This window comes from Poecilia mexicana, unplaced genomic scaffold, assembly GCF_051168715.1.
Source record: "Poecilia mexicana isolate PSO_F unplaced genomic scaffold, ASM5116871v1 scaffold_5, whole genome shotgun sequence".
Taxonomy (NCBI): domain Eukaryota; kingdom Metazoa; phylum Chordata; class Actinopteri; order Cyprinodontiformes; family Poeciliidae; genus Poecilia; species Poecilia mexicana.
The window spans coordinates 11,358,936-11,378,542 of record NW_028263374.1 but is presented as its reverse complement, the minus strand read 5'-3'; the positions used below and the strand labels follow the sequence as shown (position 1 = coordinate 11,378,542).

The 19,607-nt window shown below is 38.7% G+C and overlaps 1 protein-coding gene across 2 annotated transcripts in view; it reads left to right on the top strand.

Moving 5' to 3' along the window:
* Positions 1-18,552, top strand: part of mdfi (MyoD family inhibitor) — a 28,203-nt gene extending 9,651 nt beyond the window's left edge. For both annotated transcript variants that reach the window (XM_015013656.2, XM_015013647.2), the window contains exons 3-5: positions 6,685-6,804; positions 14,137-14,496; positions 15,191-18,552. In XM_015013656.2, coding sequence (XP_014869142.1) covers positions 6,685-6,804; positions 14,137-14,496; positions 15,191-15,444 — 734 coding nt within the window. In that variant the 3' untranslated portion in view covers positions 15,445-18,552. The remainder of the gene's footprint in view (positions 1-6,684; positions 6,805-14,136; positions 14,497-15,190) is intronic.
* Positions 18,553-19,607: the final 1,055 nt, after the last annotated feature.

Below are 19,607 nucleotides of genomic sequence, written 5' to 3'. Positions count from 1 at the left end.
TGGAGACCTGTTTTCAGAGTTAAAAGAAGCGTAAGTCTATTGACCTTTCAGTTGTCGATTCACAGGTTTCTCCGTTGTGCTTTTCTGGATATTCTACATGGCTGTTATTACAGATATCATGACTGTATTTAAAGGTTTCCACACAGTCTGCAGAATTTTCCTCAAGGTATTTTTAATATTTTATAATTTTCTGTCCCTCAATCACCTGTTTAAGCTTTGTGGCACAGAGAAGTAAGAATAACCAGTATTTTCATCATTTCATCCTACACAGTAATTTTACCCTCACCATGCTTTAAGCAAATATGTAAAGCATGGTGAGTTTTTGTTGCAGCAAGAGCAACTCTAGGATGCCATAGGAATTGCAGTCTCAGTGCCAGAGGCGTCACAATGACTTACTTGATGTGGTGCCAGTCTAGTGTGGTTGTGGCTAGATTGGAACGAGACCAGTCCTCCTTCAAATTCTCTGATGAGCAAATTACACCAATGCATGCAATGCCTGCATGCTGTTGGATGTGCCTCCCCTGCTGCTACCAGGTTCCTCCTTCAGACATACTGCCACCATGATTTTACCACAGAGATTCAGGAAATTCTCAATCTTTCCTGCATAACGACAAGTGCACAGCTTCCCTAATCTGGGCTGCAGTAGGGATCTCTTTGCACTTCTCATTATGCAGGATGGAGAATGATAGACCTCTCAGAGACCCTGCAGGGACCATCCAGGTTCTTGCTGAGAGTAAGATCTGGCACAGACTTTAACATGAAGATAAATTATGACAAGTGGAAACCATTTTGAAGTTAAATCTATTGATTCCTTTTGGTTTAATCTGATTTATTTATTTGCATTTATTTATTTTGGCTGCTAATGTCTTTGCCAACACTTTCTTATAACACTACATTAATATTACAGCTTAAAATAGCTCCTTATTCTTTACTGTGCTTGTGTGGTGTATAGCTGTCATGTAAGTGGCTGTGTTTTCTCATGGCCCAGAGGAGACAAAGACACACAGTTAAATTACCCAAAAGCCTGTTCATCTGCAGACAGTTTTTTGTCTTTAATGAGCTTACACGTCTTCTTTCTCTCACTGTAATCTCTGATTCTGGACATATTCCAATGCAGCACTCTGTGTGTGTGTGTGTGTGTGTGTGTGTGTGTGTGTGTGTGTGTGTGTGTGTGTGTGTGTGTGTGTGTGTGTGTGTGTGTGTGTGTGTGTGTGTGTGTGTGCACATGCTTCTGTTTGCTCTTGGCAAGAGTGCAGCCTAAGAATTGCACCCTTTTTTCTTTTCATTTCTTTGTCTATGTATGCATGATTATTTGCTGACGGGTAGTGAAAGAGCCCACACCGCTTCTCTAGCTGGGTGTTCCTTTTGTTTCATAATTTTTTTTCTTGATAAAGATCTTAGTAGTTGCACATAGTTTGAGTTGGTTTCAGTGTTTACTGCCGGCCACAGAGTTAGTGTGGCATCTTATCTTATAATTCGTGTTGATCTGCGGCTAAACCTTCAATTCAAATAAATTATTCAAATACTTAAAATATCTAAATTAGAACTCTAATTAGCAGCAGTGGATGTGCATATATTCAGATTTTTTATTTTTTTTAATGAGTTAGCTTGTGCATAAAAAATACAATAAAGTGCAACTTGGCCCAAATAAAACCCAGAGGCACTCTCTTGATACAGGCAATGTAAGATTTTGTGTTTAGGTCTAAAGTGTTTAAACAAATCCAGCTGAAAAGTCCCACACCACAAAATAATTTTTTTACTTAATTACCACCTGTGGTGTATTTGTGTATGCCTAATTCCTTCTTTATAAGTGTTGAGAAAGTCCATATATATGGTTCCTGTTGACACCTCTCTCTACCTGCACTCCAGGATTATTCAGGTGTCGTGAATATTTGCACGTTTTGTTACATTAGAACCCCACATTTCAATGCATTTTATTGAGATTTTACATGATAGACCGTCGTAAAGCAGTACAATTTTGGTTTTCAAATGTTTTTTTTTTACAAATAAAAATGAAAAAAATGTACAATGCATTCAGCTTCAGCTCTTTTAAAATGCCACCTAATCAGTAAATAGGGTCTAGTTTAACTTCAGTTTCACTGCAACTGGTCTGTGATAGTCTCAGAAGTTTGTCAGAGAACATTAGTGAGCAGGAAAGATTGAATCAGTTAGTCTATTTAACAATGTATGAGGCTTTGAACATTTTATGAACCACTGTTCATTCGGCTCTGCAAGCTGCAGATTCAGAATAAATTAGCTGTAAGTCAGTAGTAATTAGACTAAAATTGAACTTTTGGCCTTAATGAAAAGCATTAAATGATATGGGAGAAATTCACTTTCCAGGAGGAAAGCAACCCTTAAACAAGAATCGCAGGTTTTAAAGTTTATCCATGTGTTAGAAGGGCCAAGTAATAAAACCAGACCTAAATTCATATTAGATCTCAGTCTAATCTGTGACAAAACTTAAAAAATTGATGTTAACAGATTCTTTAACTATTAAAGGACGAACGGGCAAAAATGTCAGTCTGTACACCAGCACAGAAATACCACAAACATTTGGAGTTATAAATGCAGATGGTCCTCAAACCATTTATTTAGAGGTGATTAAATACAAATATATGTCACACTTATAACATTTTTATTTATAGAGAGATTTAAAAACACAAGTTTATTTCTTTTCAATATTAGCTTTCAAGATATGATTTTGCATTTTCCACTTTGAGTCAAAATGCTACAATAAAAAGATTTTGTGAAGAATTGGCAAAACTGTTTTAGACTTCATTTAAAAGGTTCTCTAAAACGTTTGCAGATGTATTCACAGCCAAAGGTGGTTCTACTGAGCTATGACATTAAACCCCTACAAAACACATTGACATGTGTGGGTGTTATTAAACAAAATGTGAATGGGAAAAAAAAAAAAGCTTTATAAAGTAATTTTCAAAGCTGTAGAAAGAGTTTTAAGGGGAATGGGAAAGGAAACAAACAGAAAAACGTCTGAATGGTTTTCTGAAAAACAAGCCCATTTTATCTGAGAAGCAGCAGGATTTTCTCCCCTGCAGCTGTTGCAGGATATGTCAAACCGTTTGCCTTCTCATCTAAATAGTGTCAATGTGTATGCTGTGTGTTTGAACTAATCAATACCCTGTGGGATACATATGCCTTTGTTTTAATGGTTAATTGTTTACTTGGAGGATTGCAGTTCCTTTGAGTCACCCCTCTAAGGCTCCTGACACGCGTACATACACCGTATTGCAGCTACACATCAAAGAGACGTCAGTGCATGGTCACAAACAAGCACACATGTTCATCCTAAAACATAAACACACAACCCGTTCTCTATTGCTCCCGTCTGATTTTGATTAGTCTCATCGTTTTCAGATCTCAGAAACGGCCCAGAGGTTGAGTGGGTTGGTGGGTTTGTTGTTGGTGCCAGCACGCAACTGGTTGAAGGGGAACTTGAACGGCACCACAGCTTTGGTGGTAAAGTGCTCAGGCTCAACAATTGTGGTTTAAATGTTTACAAAAAAAAAAAAAAAAAAAAAAAAAAAGAAGCTGTGCACAGAAATACATGGCATAATTTTTTCACGATTGTATATGAACATTTTGGTAACACTTTATTTGAAGGGGGTTGAATAAGACTGTCATGACACTGTCATAAACACCTGTCATGAACATCAATAAGTCTTCATGAATATTTATGACTGTTGTCATAAACCGTCTTTCGGTAAATTATGACAGTTTTAATACAAAGTTGACATTATTCAAAATGTCTTTGTTATGACAACTTGACATTAACCAAGAAATCATTACTGTTTAAACTTTACCTTTAATAACATAAAGATACCTCATTTTTAAAGTGCAATCAGTAATTCTTTTATAACAAATTTATATCAGTAATGATTTCTTGGTTAATGTCAAGTTGTCATAACAAAGATATTTTGAATCATGTCAACTTTGTATTAAAAGTGTCATAATTTACCGAATGACGCTTTATGACAACAGTCATAAATATTCATGAAGGCTTATTCATGTTCATGACAGGTTTTATGACATGTTTATGACAGTGTCATGACAGTCTTATTCACCCCCCTTCAAATAAAGTGTTACCAACATTTTTATAGTTGTTCTTTGCTATAAAAACTTTAGGAATTTTTTTTGTCATCCTCCTGTTGCACTGAAAAGAAAGAAAGAAAGAAAATCAACTAACAAGCACTTGTATTTTTTTTTCCATTTCAAATCTACATAAAAAGTTTTTAATAGCTCAAAAATCAGAATTATTCTTTTGCATCCATTAGTTATCACAAAACACTGTCCACATGTCAGAGACAAGATCTGCAACATAATGACAAAATGTTTGTGTGAAATGAAATTACATCAGTCTTTAATAGCACTTTTCAATCCTCAAAGGATTCTGAAAGATGCTTTACAATGAAATAAGTCATTTCCATTCACAGACACATTCACACGCTGATGATGGCAAGTTACAGCAAATACATCAAGTTCACATATATTAGAAAAATAAAACAATTCTTAGCATTCTCTTTAAAGTCTAATAAAACATTACTAAATGAGTAATATTTGCTCATAATTCTGTTAAATGTCTCACAGACAAAAGCACTGTTCTCACCGCATTATTGTTTCTGCTAAATTTGTGGGAAAAATTACATTACAGTGCTCAGAACAAACAAAGTAGTTGTCATTGTTTATAAAAACAATTTTCTTGTATTGTAAAATAATTTCTGATGCAATTAAGAAAACCACATTTCAATTAAAAACAACATGTGGTAGTATTTTTTTTATTTTTAATCTGGCATTTTGTTGTTTTTTACACTATATGCAGCATTGAACATATTCATTATAGTCAAAGCTTTTTCATTTTTTGTTAGAATTTTTTGTAACCAATATTTAGCCATACGGTTATAATTTTTCTTTTGCCGATACTTATTTTAGTTAGTTAACAGTATGTTTAAGTATAAACATAATTACAAAAACATGCTTTCTATAACCTGCCAGTTGTTCCTTGCAAGTCTGTTTATTTTGTTTAGCTTTTGGTCTCTTATCTTTTGCAAATTTGCAAAAAATAAAATAAAATAAAATAAACTTCCCTCAGCTAAAGTTCATGGATTCCAGCACAGCTGTCTTGTTTGTGTAAATAGGAAGAATTGGCATTCAAGTAACGATTTGTTCTCGCCTTTGCTCTGTGTCATGTTTGCACAAGACACTGACAATAGACTGCGTCTCAGGTCTGTTTCACAACACAGTCTGTGTTACATGGATCTCAGATTGTGTTGCAACACTGGTAGTCTCTGGCGTCATTAATATTTAGTTTCAACAGTGATACTGGGCAAAATGCACAACGTAGAAATTTACTTCAGGTTTTGTAACAGTTTTATGTACTGGGCTGTTTTAAATGGACTAAAGTCAACATTACTTTACTATTTTAAGTTGTCGTTAGCACGGTTGCCTTGCAGCAGTAAAATTCTGGGTTTGAATCTTAGTCAGGGGCCTTAACTCATTAGAGTTTGCATGTTCTCCTTCAGCATACGTTTTCTCTTCCCCACCGTCCAAACACATGCATGGTAATTTATCGATTCTCACTCCATTACCCTTATGTCCGACTGTGTGCATGGTTGTTTGTTCTGTTCGTCTCTGTGATGGACTTGCAATATTCCTACGATGCCTATAGACAGCTGGAGACAGGCAACAGCCAGAATATAAATGACTGTTGGCTAAAAGTGAAATAGCCACAAGTCTTCAGGTTCTTCACAGGGCCTCTTGAAAATGTGTGCATCTCAGCCTCTTCAGAGATGATGTGCTCTGCCAAAATAGTGTCTATCAGCCTATTGAATTAATTCAAATGTGCAGAGGAATGTGAAATTGAGAGTACGGGGAAAAGCCAGGGGACATGTAGGAGAGGACAGATAGAGAAGTGAGAGAGCGGATAGAGTAAATAAACATAGCCGGGAAGTGTTGAGTCCACGCACAGGACGTGGCTCGGTTTGTGTGTATTTATCAAGCCCAGCTGGCTTCCATTTACCCAGGAATGAGTCTGCACCTCTCAGAGGCCTGCGCCTGCCTCGCTTTGAAGGCCCCTGTGTTGTCTCTGTGTGTTTGAAAAAACCGTCTTCATTAGTGGACTGTATGGTGTCTCTGAACACATACAACCTGTAATATTTACTGCAATGTGTATCACGTGGATGTTCTCTTATGTGTACATTTTGAACATATATTTATTCCCCAACTCAAACAGACACACACACACTCACGCACACGCACACACACACACACACACACACACACACACACACACACACACACACACGCACACACACACACACACACATGGATCAACACAGATTTCACAAGCTTTCACATAGACCCCTAAACAGCCACAAGGGGTTGGATTTAACTGCTTCCAGATGGAGGCTTAGGACAGAGCACTCTCCAACACAGACAAAATCTGGCTTTGTCGAAGTCAGCAAAACTACTCTCTTCTAATTAATTAAGTGCTGGTAGATGGGAAATGATGGAAATAGCTTTCCTGTGGATGTTTAATACGAAATAAAATTTGGAATCTAAAAAGGGATGCAAACCCACTCTATCTAAAATAGATATTTTCTGCATTAACCTCTTTTATTTTAAATGCTTAACTGTATATACCCGTTTGTGTGTTTGTTTTTGCAGATGAGGTCTACACCTACACTGAGCCCCTCATATTGAGGGTGAATGGCACCCCTAAAAGATTATTAGATGGCGAAGGTGATGGAGGTAGTTGCAACACAACACCCAACGACAGCATTACATGTGAGTAACTGAGCAACTTCATCAGCACACACACACACACACACGCACACACACACACACGCACACACACACGCACGCACACACACACACACACACACACACACACCCATTGAGACACGGTCAGAGAGAGAGAGAGACTGATCAGTTCAGTTTCCATTACTGATGGCTCTTCAGATGAGTCATATTATCCTGACCTTTAACTGATACAGTCGCACACCCCAAAGAAATAGGTCAGGTATTCACACACACACAGTTAATGTTTTGTACACGACCAAATCTCCACCCAGGTCTGAGCTTTGAGGTTTATGTGCAGAACTGTTGACTTTTCCAGTTTCCTCTGAATGATCTTTCTTCCTGCCTTTTCTCTTTTGGAAATGGATAGTTAGGGTGTCAGCATTTCCCAGACTTTACTAATCATTTAAGGTTACTGGACGTATTGGTCAGTCAGATTATAGATAACGAAATAAGGGGGGGAAAAAAGCAAAGTCCTGATGACTAATTAAGTGAGCATATTTCCCCGGCTTCTGCCTCCCATTAATCCCATTCTGTTGAGAACTTTATTTACACAGGGCCCTTTTCAGGATTCATTCATGAGCAAACTGGATTAGAGGCCACTGAAAAATTCCTGCCTCAGGATATTTTGCAACTCTTTTTGCAGCTATGGAGTGCATGCAGGAAGATGGAGGCACTCTTAAAAACAATAGCAGACTCACACTCATTCATTAAGCAACCAACACTCTGCTTCCTGTTTATTTTGTTACATACTTCTCTTCACTACAGGCAAATACAGTTGATATTATAGTGTCTTGAAAGGTATCCTCCAGCAGAATAACAACAACAACAGCCAGCGCTGCAATGAAATGGTTTACTCTTCATCCAGTCTGATCCAGTGGTTTGCAAAATCAGAAAAAGTTGAAAAGTTTAAGGTTAATATTCTTTAAGGGTGGGGCTGTTTGCTGAGCAAGTTTGATTCAAGGCAAATTGACTTTGGGAACATTCCTGCTGTTTGCCCATTGTTTGATCTAAAAGGAGAAAAAAGTACTTGGCCATTTCTCTCTGTGTTCTTACCTTGCTCCAAATGTCGGCAGGCTCTGGAATAACTTCTTATTTGCATTTGTTAAAGAATCCCAGGTTTTGTTTCTCCTTTTTTATTCTGTAGAGTAGTTTCTGTCTATCCTGGCCAAACCAAATTTTCCACTTTTAATGAAACATATTTAATTATTTTATTTTACATACGTTCAGTCTTCTTCATCAGATCTCCACGAAGCCTCATCTCCCTTTCTCCATTCACTAACGAGAGGCATCAAAAATCCAAGCTTTCTTTAAACGCTTTATATCATCAACCACCATCACTGGCTTTTCTTTCTCAAATTACAAGTCTTGTGGTTTTGTCTCAGTCGTGGAGAGACAGCAACTGTCTTCCTCGCTTTGATGTGCAGTCACAGTCGGATTTCTGAACCTGAGCCAAAGGCTACGCACGTCATGTTGTGTCTTTACTCCACCGCATTTATTCTTCGTGCCTTCATTTTCAAATAAGACTTCTCAACCTTACTCTTAACCTGGTCCTGCTATGTCATTTATCCCTTCAGAAGACAAGACTGCACAATAATAACACCCTCAAAGATCGAACAAAGTTGTTCTCATGCTTAGCCGCTAACCCTACAGCACGGTGAAAAAATGTAAATCCTCCTCCGTGGCCTGAATTCGTCCTCCCTTCTCGTCTTTGCACAGAGAAGAAGAGAGATAATTTAAGTGAGTGAGTGGTGATTGAAAGGAGGAATTTAGGGGCGAGGAAGGGGTTGCATAAGCTGTCATCTGAGTATGTGTTAGAGAGCTGGAGCCTGGGATCTTTTCTTTGAAACCGAGGCCAACTATAGGTGACATCATAATAGCTAGTTTGTGCTAACTGAATAACCAGCATTTCAGACAGGAAGTGGATAAATGGATAAGTAGGTGAACACAGCGTTCTATGAATTAAGTGGATGAGTGAATGTCTACCCTGGTTCTCCTGCCTCTACCTGTCCCATCAGCGCTTTGTCTCCACTTCAGATTCTTGGCTAAACGCTTTAAAGCCAGATTTTTTTCTTTTTTTTTTCTTTTTTTTTTTCCCCCATTTTCATGCTTTTTCTCTGCGTCATTTTGTTTCCCAATGTGAAATAAGTGAAATCCACCCGCTCCATGTGTTCTTCTGGAAAGGTTATCCAACTATCATATAATGCGCGTGTTACGGTCCGCACAGGACACACAACATAAGGAGTCCAGACCAATTTACATGAAACAAAAGGTTTTATTCAATCCGAGGCTGGACATAGAGGTACTGGGGAATCGTGGCAAAATAAACAAAAGTGTGGGAGCATTCACGAACCAGCCAGCAGTTGACCGTCGGATTCGGGCCGCTCCCCTCACCCTGCCTCGCCGGATCACTCACCCTACAACCAAAAACTGGAAAACCTCGGCTTGGCCAATGATCCCCAGACGTAACAACACAAGAGGGAGGTTAGCAAACAAAAAGTATCATCAGTGGAGCGGGAGCGAGGCTCGGAGACACGCCACCAACCAGGAGCTCTTCCAAACTTCCTCTCTCATCTGGTGGGTGGGACTTGATCCTTTTAAACTCTTTTCGGAAGAAACTTGATCATTTTGAAGTGGAAGGTAAGTTATGCAAGCGTGACTTGTATTTAGCCCACCTACGTGTCTTCACAGCAATTCCAGTTCCACTTTCAAGTTTGTCGCCACCAGCTGTGCACTTCCACAGACAGCAAAAGTGCACATCTATCTCCTCGACATCCCTGTTATTTTTGCTTTGTTTTGTCTGTGCACTGTGACTTGTGTGTTCTACGAGAGCATGTTAAATGTGGACTGTGTCATTTTCAAGCAATAAATCAATAATGTTTGTACAATATTTTGGCTTTGCAATGAGTGTGTGAATGTTATAAAAAAAAAAAAAAACAATAAAAAACTGTGACTCAGGCTTTGCTGTGAGATCACGGCCTGCTGACATCTGCAAAAGCCTGTGTGTGGGTTGGTGGGGGTGTATGCAAACCGTGGATGCGCAGAACTAGTGATGATGGCGTGTGTCTGGCTCCGAGTGCGTGGCAAGCTGCCTGAGAACAATGTGCAGAGAGGTTTACTAACATATGGGTTGAACACACAGTAAAACGTTTTGGCCAGGTGATGTCATGAGCACGGTGTTGTCTTTGACGTCACCGACGCAGCAGGATACTCGTGTTCACAGATGTCTTAACTGCTCACAACCGTGACTGGAAACAGTGAGACACATGTAATTAATTACTGACAGGATTACAGTAGCATTTATGGTGAAATATTTTTAGTTTGAGTTTTTTTTTAGTTTTTTTTTTTTTTACAGCATATTTTCAGAGCGTGAGAACTTAAATTATGGTATCTTGATTCTTCCGGAAATCAGGGCACACGCTGAGAGGAGCTGTTTGTTATTATCTTCGTCATCAAAGCGGAGCGCTCTGCTAGCTGCTGTTTTGAGGATGTCTAGCAGGACTGTGACGTTGCTTTTGATTATAATCAAGCACAGAGACTTTTTGTCCACCGTTTTCCGTTTCTGCAAAGCTGACTAGTTCACCTCCTTTTTCTCTGGCTTTCTTCTTCTGAATTTGCCATTTGTCATGTTTAAACTCCTTTCACGTTGTCTGCCAAGCAACAAGACACAGACTCATGCTGGAAAGTCTACCTTTTTAGGCAGTAATGTCTACAGGGCCATGCTTGGAAGAAGTGGTTGGTTGATTAGTCATTAGAGCTCCTGGGCATTAAGTTGCTCCTTCATATGTTTTCATTCAAATTTAAGGCCTTTTCTTTCGGGATTTGCACAGAGTTCCCCTTCATTTATCAAGCTCAGCTAAAACAAATGAGTCAAATAAAACAAAAAGTGAATGAAGCCACATATTTATTCTGTGACTAATTTTGATGTTTTTTTTTCCCCAAGTGAAAACCACAAAAGAAAAACCTGATTTGTTTCAGATTGTTTTCTATGTCACATACCACATTATTGTGTCAAGCGCAAAAATGCTGAACTATGTCTGTCAGATGAAACGAGACAGATGTTCAGTACACAGCTGTGTTTTTACCAGACATGTCAACAGTAGAAAAGCCAGCTGTCTTTTTTTTTTGTGGAGGAGCATACCTAATTATGTTTTATATATTATTATTTCTGTTATTATATTTACATTATTACATATCAGACTTAGTTGCTAAGACGACAAAAGTGACTATGTTGTCAGTAGAGTTAAATTACATTTATTCAAGACAGAATGACTAAAATATAATAGTTGTATCAAGAGTGTCGATGTTAGTGCTTAATATGGTGCATTCACTATAATTTAATAAATTCCATCTGTTGCTAGGTAACAGATTGCTAAAGAGAGTATAAGCCTGTTGTTCACCCTTCATTAGGTTTATCACGATGACAAATTTTGCTGGACGATAATTTTTTAGAGAGATGTTATTCCAATAATTGATAATATTGTTGTTTTGAGACCACTTTTAAATTATATAATGGTAATGACAAAATAATAGTGAAAGAGCACATTCTAAAAGATTAGTAAACTTTAAATTTTAATGAACATTTAACACAGGAACTGGAAGACATTTTAAATATATCGAAAAATAAATAAACAAAACAACAAATAAAATAAATTTTGAAGTCTTTGTAAACAAAATTTTCCTTCAAAAAAAAGGGCTGAGACAAAAGCACCAAACTGAAGACTTTTGTGTTCCAGTTTTTGGTAGGAAGAGAAAAAAAAAAAGATAAACAATAAATTATGCCAATGGAAATAGTTGAGTTTGTTTTAATTTATCATGCAATTAATTGATTTATTGATTAATATGACAGGCCTACTCTTCATCTGTCAGAGATTTACAATCTGTCCCATTTCTAAAAAGGTTGTGACAAAAATATTAACAGCAAAGCTGTACAGTTTTCATGTTTCTTGGACTGAAAAGTCTCTGCAGATCTGCTACTTACAGGTGTATCCTCTCCTTTGGATTTTGACTCAAACTGAATACTGTTCTTATTAGTAAGGCAAAACAAAATAAGTCTAATGTACACTGTCCTTAAGTTCTTAAGTCACTGGATAACAGCAAAAGGTGTGAGAAATTGTTTTTTCAAAGCAATACTAAGTTAAAGCTCAGCCCTATTAACTCTGTTCCAGAGCTTATCAGTGCTGGGTGAAACAGTTAAACTCTGTAACAGAAGCTCAATAAAATCCAGTAGTAAGAAATCTGGGACAAATTACAGGCACTTTAGAAACATTTGAAATGGGTTTGAAATGTTGCACAAATGTTGGGAAACTTGTTTCTGTGAGGCAAATTCTGTCAAGATCTTGCGTCTACATATTTTTCCGTATTAAGAAACAATTGTGAGAAAACAACATAGTATTATACTTGGCATTCAAAATCTGTTCAGAATTGATAGCTGGCAGAAAACACTTTTTTTTCTGTCTAATTGTCATGGTTTAGAGCTCATGTCTGCAGTTAGGCTCTCCTGCCAACGCAGACAAACTGTGGAAGAGACAATTAGATAAAGACAGACAGAGACAGTCATGACTCATTTCAGCTAAGGAGAGAAAGAGCTATTCTCTGATCCGGGGAGGGAAGTGTGTAAGTACAGGGTATCGGAGAAACAGGAAAAGCAGCTGGAGATGGAGAGTGTGAAGATGGCAGTGTTGCCTTTAAAACACAGTGACTCACTCACACTCGCTTCGTAGCTCAAAATATCTGCAGACATGTGCGTAAAGCTGTTGTCCTGAAAGTCGCAAGACCCTCATTGACTCTTATCACCGTGTTCATGCCAAACGCTCAGCTATCAGAAACACATTGCAGTTGCCCGACCTCATCATGTTAATGCCACAGTCACTTGGCTTTTTATTTGCTGTTATTTTTAACTGGCTCGCATTGCTGAATCATTGTGTTTGTGAGTCACACCCATGAATCATCCTGATCCCAAAAATGCACAAGCAGCAACAGCCTTCAAGTTTTTCTCCCTTTTTCTGGAGCCATCTTTCTTCTTCATTTTCTCTCTTGCAAACAAAGGGACCTTGTGTTTTTTTTTTCCTCCCTTCCTTTCAGCGTGTTCATGTGCAGTGTGTGTTCACACGTGTTCTTGCATGCATATATTTGTATGTGAGTGGGTTTAACCTCAATCTCTGTTTGGAGACAATCCGGACTCGGCGTCTGTCTGTCTGTCTGTCTGTCTGTCTGTCTGTCTGTCTGTCTGTCTGTCTGTCTGTCTGCTTGCCTGCCTGCCTTATACTCCACGCGCATACAGATACCATTTCAAACATCACAAGCTCAGAAACATGAAATATGAGTTTCTCAACAGCTCAAAATTCCACTGGAAATACTTCACAACAAAGAAGAATATAATAAAAATGCTCACAGCATCTCTCATTGTTTAGCAATTTGTGTCTTGGCGAGCTGGGAATGCTTGACGACTGTGCAAAAGACTGAGGAGGAAGAGAAAAGGTGGGAAGATGAACACACATAGGAGGAAGAATATATAACTGAGAAGAAAAGAGCAAAAATAGACATAGCATTAGAGAGCACCAGGTACTGACTTTTGACACACTTTGGAGAGAGAAGAATGGTTGCTTCTTCTAGCTTTCCAACTGCACACACACACACACACACGCACACACACACGCACACACACGCACGCACACACACACACACACACACACACAGGCCCTACAGCGTGCCAGACATCTGGAGCAAAGTTAGAAAACGCTGAATGAAAGAATCTTAAATAACACTAGATTGTTGTATGACCACAACCAGCAGCCAATCAAAGCATGCCTGCGTGAGTTAACTGTCTCCAAGTGATTATCAAATGTTCTTTATTTTCTCTCTTTTCTGCGTGGCTCCTTTAAAAAGCAGCACTCTGTGGTGCAGGGAGGTAGAATGAACAGTGCATTGAGCAAAGATTGACATGCTTAGATTCATATCAGGTACTTTTTTGTCGGTATATTTGGTAATTATACACAATATACTGACATTAACGTCGGTATCTGCAGGTATCTGCAGAAGACTAACCTATAGGTATCATTTCCATGAGCACAGCTGATTTAGTTTTTGCTGAGAGATGTTTGCCACCTTGGTGGTGCTAAATTAATCTGGGATTCTAAAGTTGTCCCTGCCTTGCAGAAAGCTGCAAAATTACACAATGTGGGGATCTTTTATTTTTTTTACATATGTTTATACTTATAGAATTTTGAGTAAATAAAGTTGTAAGACTACGCCGCTAACACAAACTAGTGTTTAATTATCTCTCTTGGTCTAAATGTCTGTGTTTTTGTTGATCCACAGCTCAACCAGCAGCAAGATCCACGCCCATCCATCACACCCAGCCTTGCCGGTCGCAGCCCGGCGGCCTGCTACGCAACGGAGTCAAGAGCCATGAACACACGACGCACTGTCCACATCACACGCACACAGCACACCTGCCCGGCCTTCAGTCCAACCCCGTCAGGAATGGTGGCTCTCACAGGCATCCCAAGCTGGGCTCGCTGCCGAGAGGAGGCTCCTCCACCTCATCGTCATCTTCTGCAGGACCCAAACACACCAAGAAACTGCACTCGAACCCCTCCATCACATCCCAGGGCAGTAAGAGGAGCAAGAGCAGTTCAAAGAGTAACAGCTCCCAGATTCCCACAGACGCACAGGATGGTGAGAAACAGATTAAGAAGCAGATCGCTGCTAATGAGAGTTTGAGGAGAGTGAGAAGAAATCAATCAGGCAGCAAAATCAAACATTAGAGCTAATTTTAGGAGTACTGAGATCTCATGCTACATTAACATCATTTATTTCAGTCCTTCTCTCCTCTGTAGTAACATCCACAGTATTAAACTTTGGTGAATTTGTCCATTCTGATATCTAAGCATTCTTGTAAACTTCTTGGAATTGAAATGCAGGTAAAATCCCTTAAGGTCTGGCTGGCCAATTTAACCAGTATGTTTGATAACAATTTTAAGAAAGTAATATTTAAATTCTGGGAAAATACTTGGTAAGTTTGGGAAGGCAGCAAGTATCTTTCGCTTTGCATGGAAAATGGAAGTATCTCTAAAAAGTATATGGAAAGTTCAGGAAAGTAACATCTAACTTTGGGAAAGTGATCTGTTCGTTCTGTAGGTTCTGCAGAACTACATGCAACATTATGGGAAGCCATTAAAGAAACCAGGCCCTAAGGAAGGATTCAAATATCAGTTTTAATATAAAAATGTATTTAGGTTAGAGATTTTTTTTTTTTCACTTTTCTTATGTTAGCAGGATTTTTGCACATAGGCCTAAAGCATGAAATGATTTCATAATGTAAGACACAGAAAGACCAATAAAGGCATCCATCTTGTCCCTTTCTATGCAGACTGCTGTGTTCACTGTATCCTGGCCTGCCTCTTCTGTGAGTTCCTGACCCTCTGCAACATTGTGCTGGACTGTGCCACCTGTGGCTCCTGCGCGGGCGACGACTCGTGTTTCTGCTGCTGCTGCGCATCGGAGGAGTGCGGCGACTGTGACCTGCCCTGTGACATGGACTGTGGCATCATTGACGCCTGCTGCGAGTCTGCAGACTGTTTAGAGATCTGTATGGAATGCTGCAGTCTTTGCTTCTCGTCCTGAGGCATCCAGCCACTGCCGGTCGGGGTCAAAGTAGACGTCTGCTACGCAAGACATAGATAGCGAGGCCCAGGAGCAACTAAGATCAGACGCTACGCTCGCTCGGTGTTCCCTGAGCATCGGGATTGAAAATCTTATCAGCGGGCGCAACTAGCTCTGTCCTACTTGTTCTACAGGGTTTATAAAGCAAAAATATGTGACCTAATTATTTCCTTTATTGATCACACGGCCTCCTCGCTTTGTCTGAGCTATTGATTCGTTCTCACTCAGTTGGCTGTGCAGGGCAGAGACAATTTCAGCACTGATCTGTGAGTGCAGGCCGAGCCTCTGTAGCTTCTCTGAACCAGCTATTATTACAATGAAACCCCCAGCGCCGTTTGAATTACTGGAGTTCTTCAAGCATGAAAAGTGACCTCTAAAGGCAAATGAGGAAATGGCTCCATTTAACCGGATTTTAGTGTTTCTGCAGATAAGAGCAATGGAATAATGGGGAACTGGTCGCTCAGATCTCGGTAGAAACATAGCCGGTCCTCCTGTCCTTGGCAAGGGTAAAGTCTTGATTGGTTACTGTGGCCTTTCTGGAAAACCCTGTTAAAAGGGAGATGTCACATCCTCTGAGGTTTTTTTTTTTTTTTTTTTTGTTCTCGTTGAACTGGACGCTGAAATCTTTACTTGTTGCAATATGACACACAAATCTCTGATGGTAATGTGCTGCTTTCCTTACCTGGCTTAATTACAGGGGATGCATCCTATATCAGGCTAAATATAGGAACTAAATGGGAATCTTCATAAATGGACATCAATGAAAAAAAATTGTTGATATGATCAGCAATGAACATGTTTGTCTATTCTTTTGTGAACGGAGAGCATTCTTATGCAAAGATCTCTCCCCACTTAACATTTCAAACTTTGTTTACTTTTACATTTCTTATCGAAGGACTTTTTTTTCTTTTTTTTTTTTCAATGGATGCCAGCTCATCTGCTTTCTAATACATTTAATTTTTTTATCATTTCTTCCATGTGAAAGTGATGGCCTTAAATGGTCTGGATCAGCTTAAAGCCTGAATTCCCAAGTAGGTTCCTTGCCTTTACCAAAATCCAAATTAATCCTTGTTTGGTAGATTTTTAGTTAAGATATTTACATTTTTTCATCTAATGTAAAAAGGGGCGGGGGGAAATCACATTTCTGCGTTATCGGTTTTTAGCTGGGCTCTCTGTAAAGCAGACTTAGCTCTGCGTCTAATTTAATTCCTCCACTGAAAATCCTATGAAATTATGCTAAGTTAGATCCATACGCTTACAGCATGAATGGTACAGTCTTGATAAAAGCCGTGCACAGTCATGTGCTGCAGCGCCTACCTTCTTTTCAAACCAATACCTCTTAAGATTGCACTTAGATCAGTTGTGCATTTTAAAGAGACTTGATAGAAATCTTTTTTTTTTTTCCCCTCTGGTTTAATACTGTTTGAGAAATCCTTTGCCTTTGCTCCTTTGGGACTTTATTCTGCAGGTTTTTAATTACTTGTACATAGAAGGGCTAATGTGCGACACTAATGTGTTTGATAAGGCCCTATTTTATGGGCTGAAATCTCACACTGATAAAAGATACTCTATTGTTGTATTCGACTTGATTGCATCACAGCAGCAATGCATTTGCTGCTTTATTTTTATATAATCCGAGGAGTTTAAGTAATGCTTGAAATGATAAATCAAACTGGATGTGTGTCCCCTGAAACTCATTTTAATAGCCTGGAGTGACCTGGAAACAGCGGGATTTTTTTTTAGGATGATTTGTGTAGATCAAATCATTACAAAAGATGAAATGTACAGAAGTGTTAGCCATGTTAGATATATTTACAAACCATTCCAAGAGCAAATTATAATTATGGTACTTCTCATAGGGAACTGTTCTCTGTCACCAGACCAGGGAAGCATTGTGCTAAGTCTTTCCGCTGTGTGTGCAGTCATGTATGAATACAAATTAAGTAGGAAACCCGAGACAACTAACCCCATAATTAATGTTACAACTTAGGGTGAATAACATAAGAAAATACAGGAGGCAAAACAAAAACGACAAAACAAACAAGAAGAAATAAGGAGTTAAACGGAGCCAATTATGGAAATGAATGTACAGCTAACAGATGACCTAAGTTTTAGGCACTGAGGATATCAGCAGGCATAATTCTAACATCCTGATATCAGTATTAAAGAAAATAATAAACACAATTAAAACAAAAATAATAGGTAAACAAAAAAAAATTTCTTACCTTGGATTATGATCATTTGAATTCAATTTTGCTCTATTTCATGTTTTCTATCATACAGAATCTAATAAAATACCTTGACATTTGTGTTGGCAATATGAAAAAAATGCAGGTATGAAAACTTTTGCAAGGTACTGTACGTAAGCGATATCCAAACTATGAGTCCTATTACTGGTTAGGTTGACGGTATAGCAGGAGTTGCACCCAACGTGTAGATAAGGTGCTACAAACTACCTATTAAGAAGGCCTTATAAAACTTGCCAAGTGATACAACTGAGTTTTACAGTGTAAAAATAAGCAATATTATACAATTTTCAATTAAAGTACAACAAAAACAATAGGTAAAAATGTATATCTTGTCTCAATATCTTATGATTTGTATGGTTTTATATTCAAACCTTGTGACGAAGACAATTCTTAACTTGGTCTAGTGATGGAGAACACAATCTAGACATCCAGGTTATCCTGAAGGATTCCTCCTCCTAATATATAACACTCCCTGTATAAAGTCTATTAAATAGAAACTGGAATAGAACAAGCTTAGTTCTGTAATGCCCATGTTCAGTATTATTAGTGCTTTCTTTAAAAATGTCTTTGGTGAGTTTATTATGTGATTATGCAATAAAAGTTGGACTCAAAGGGCTGGCTGCTTCTGCTCTGAATGAATCTGAACATTTGTTTTTGTTTTGTTTTGTTTTGTTTTTTTCGCCCACCTGAGTTTTTTTTTTTTTTTTTTTTCTAGACTGTATAATTCATCATAACGTCATTTTGTTTACATTTTGTTTACTGTCCTGGAAGTTGTATTAGGGTATCTATGTGTAAATCTGAATAAACAATGTGAACTACATGCGTCTTTCAATTCTTTTACTTCATTTCTTATATATTTATTTATTTATTTTGACCTCCATTTACATGTATCTTTAGAAATTATAGTTGGCGTCATTAGCCATGGCTCTTCAGGGTTTGTGCAAAGAAAAAAAAAATAAAACTATTTCTTAACACGGGTTTTCTTCGTCCACTAAAAAATTGTCTCAAATTATTAAAGATTGGGCTTTTTACATTTTATCAATTTAAGATAAGTATAGGAGTCAATTCTGGGTGACCATTCTGACTCAAAGTTTTATTAAAACACAGCGGTCGAGTTTTTGTCTTCCGGTCCGTTTGGCAAAAATTATCAGAAGAGGGGCCTCAACTTGGGACTGAAACATTTTCAACTGCATTTAAGATTTACATGGTTCTCTCATAAAGCACAAAGCCTTCAAACATATTCATCGTTTTACTACAGATGCATATTCTCTTTGATTACATTTATCCTGGGGGTGGGGGGAAACCCAAATGTAAAGATTATGTTTTTTTTAACAAACACATCTGTGTCATATCTACACAATTTGACAGGCTCTGTGTTTGCGACAATGTCTGTGATGTTTGTCGTTTAGTTCTCGCCTCTCTTCACTTCAGCCTCGACTTTTACTCTTGTTGTGAGGAGTTACTGTACGTCTCATTGCATCAAATCCCCGCCTCGGTTCTGTGTGTGAAGCCTGCTGTGGGTCATCCACAGACTGAGAGACACTGGCCACCCTCTGTTTCATGCAGGCCGTGGGCTGAGTTCACTTCTGAGAGCCACTGAGTTTGGCCCCGAGGCGAGGGCCTATAAGAGGGGGGGGGTCAACTGCTGTTCCTAACATGTGTGAGGGGAGCGCAGAGAGGAGAGACGAGTGTGTATTCAGGAGGCGATTCAAATGAGTCGGGTCAGACAGAGAGGCAACTCAAAACGGCTCAGTGGGAGCAGTGACACCGAGGACATCTCTGGACATCTGCAACTGTTTTGCAGAAATCCATTCTGCAGTCAACCCTAATTTCCTTTTACACACACACGCACACATGCAAACACATACACAAGCT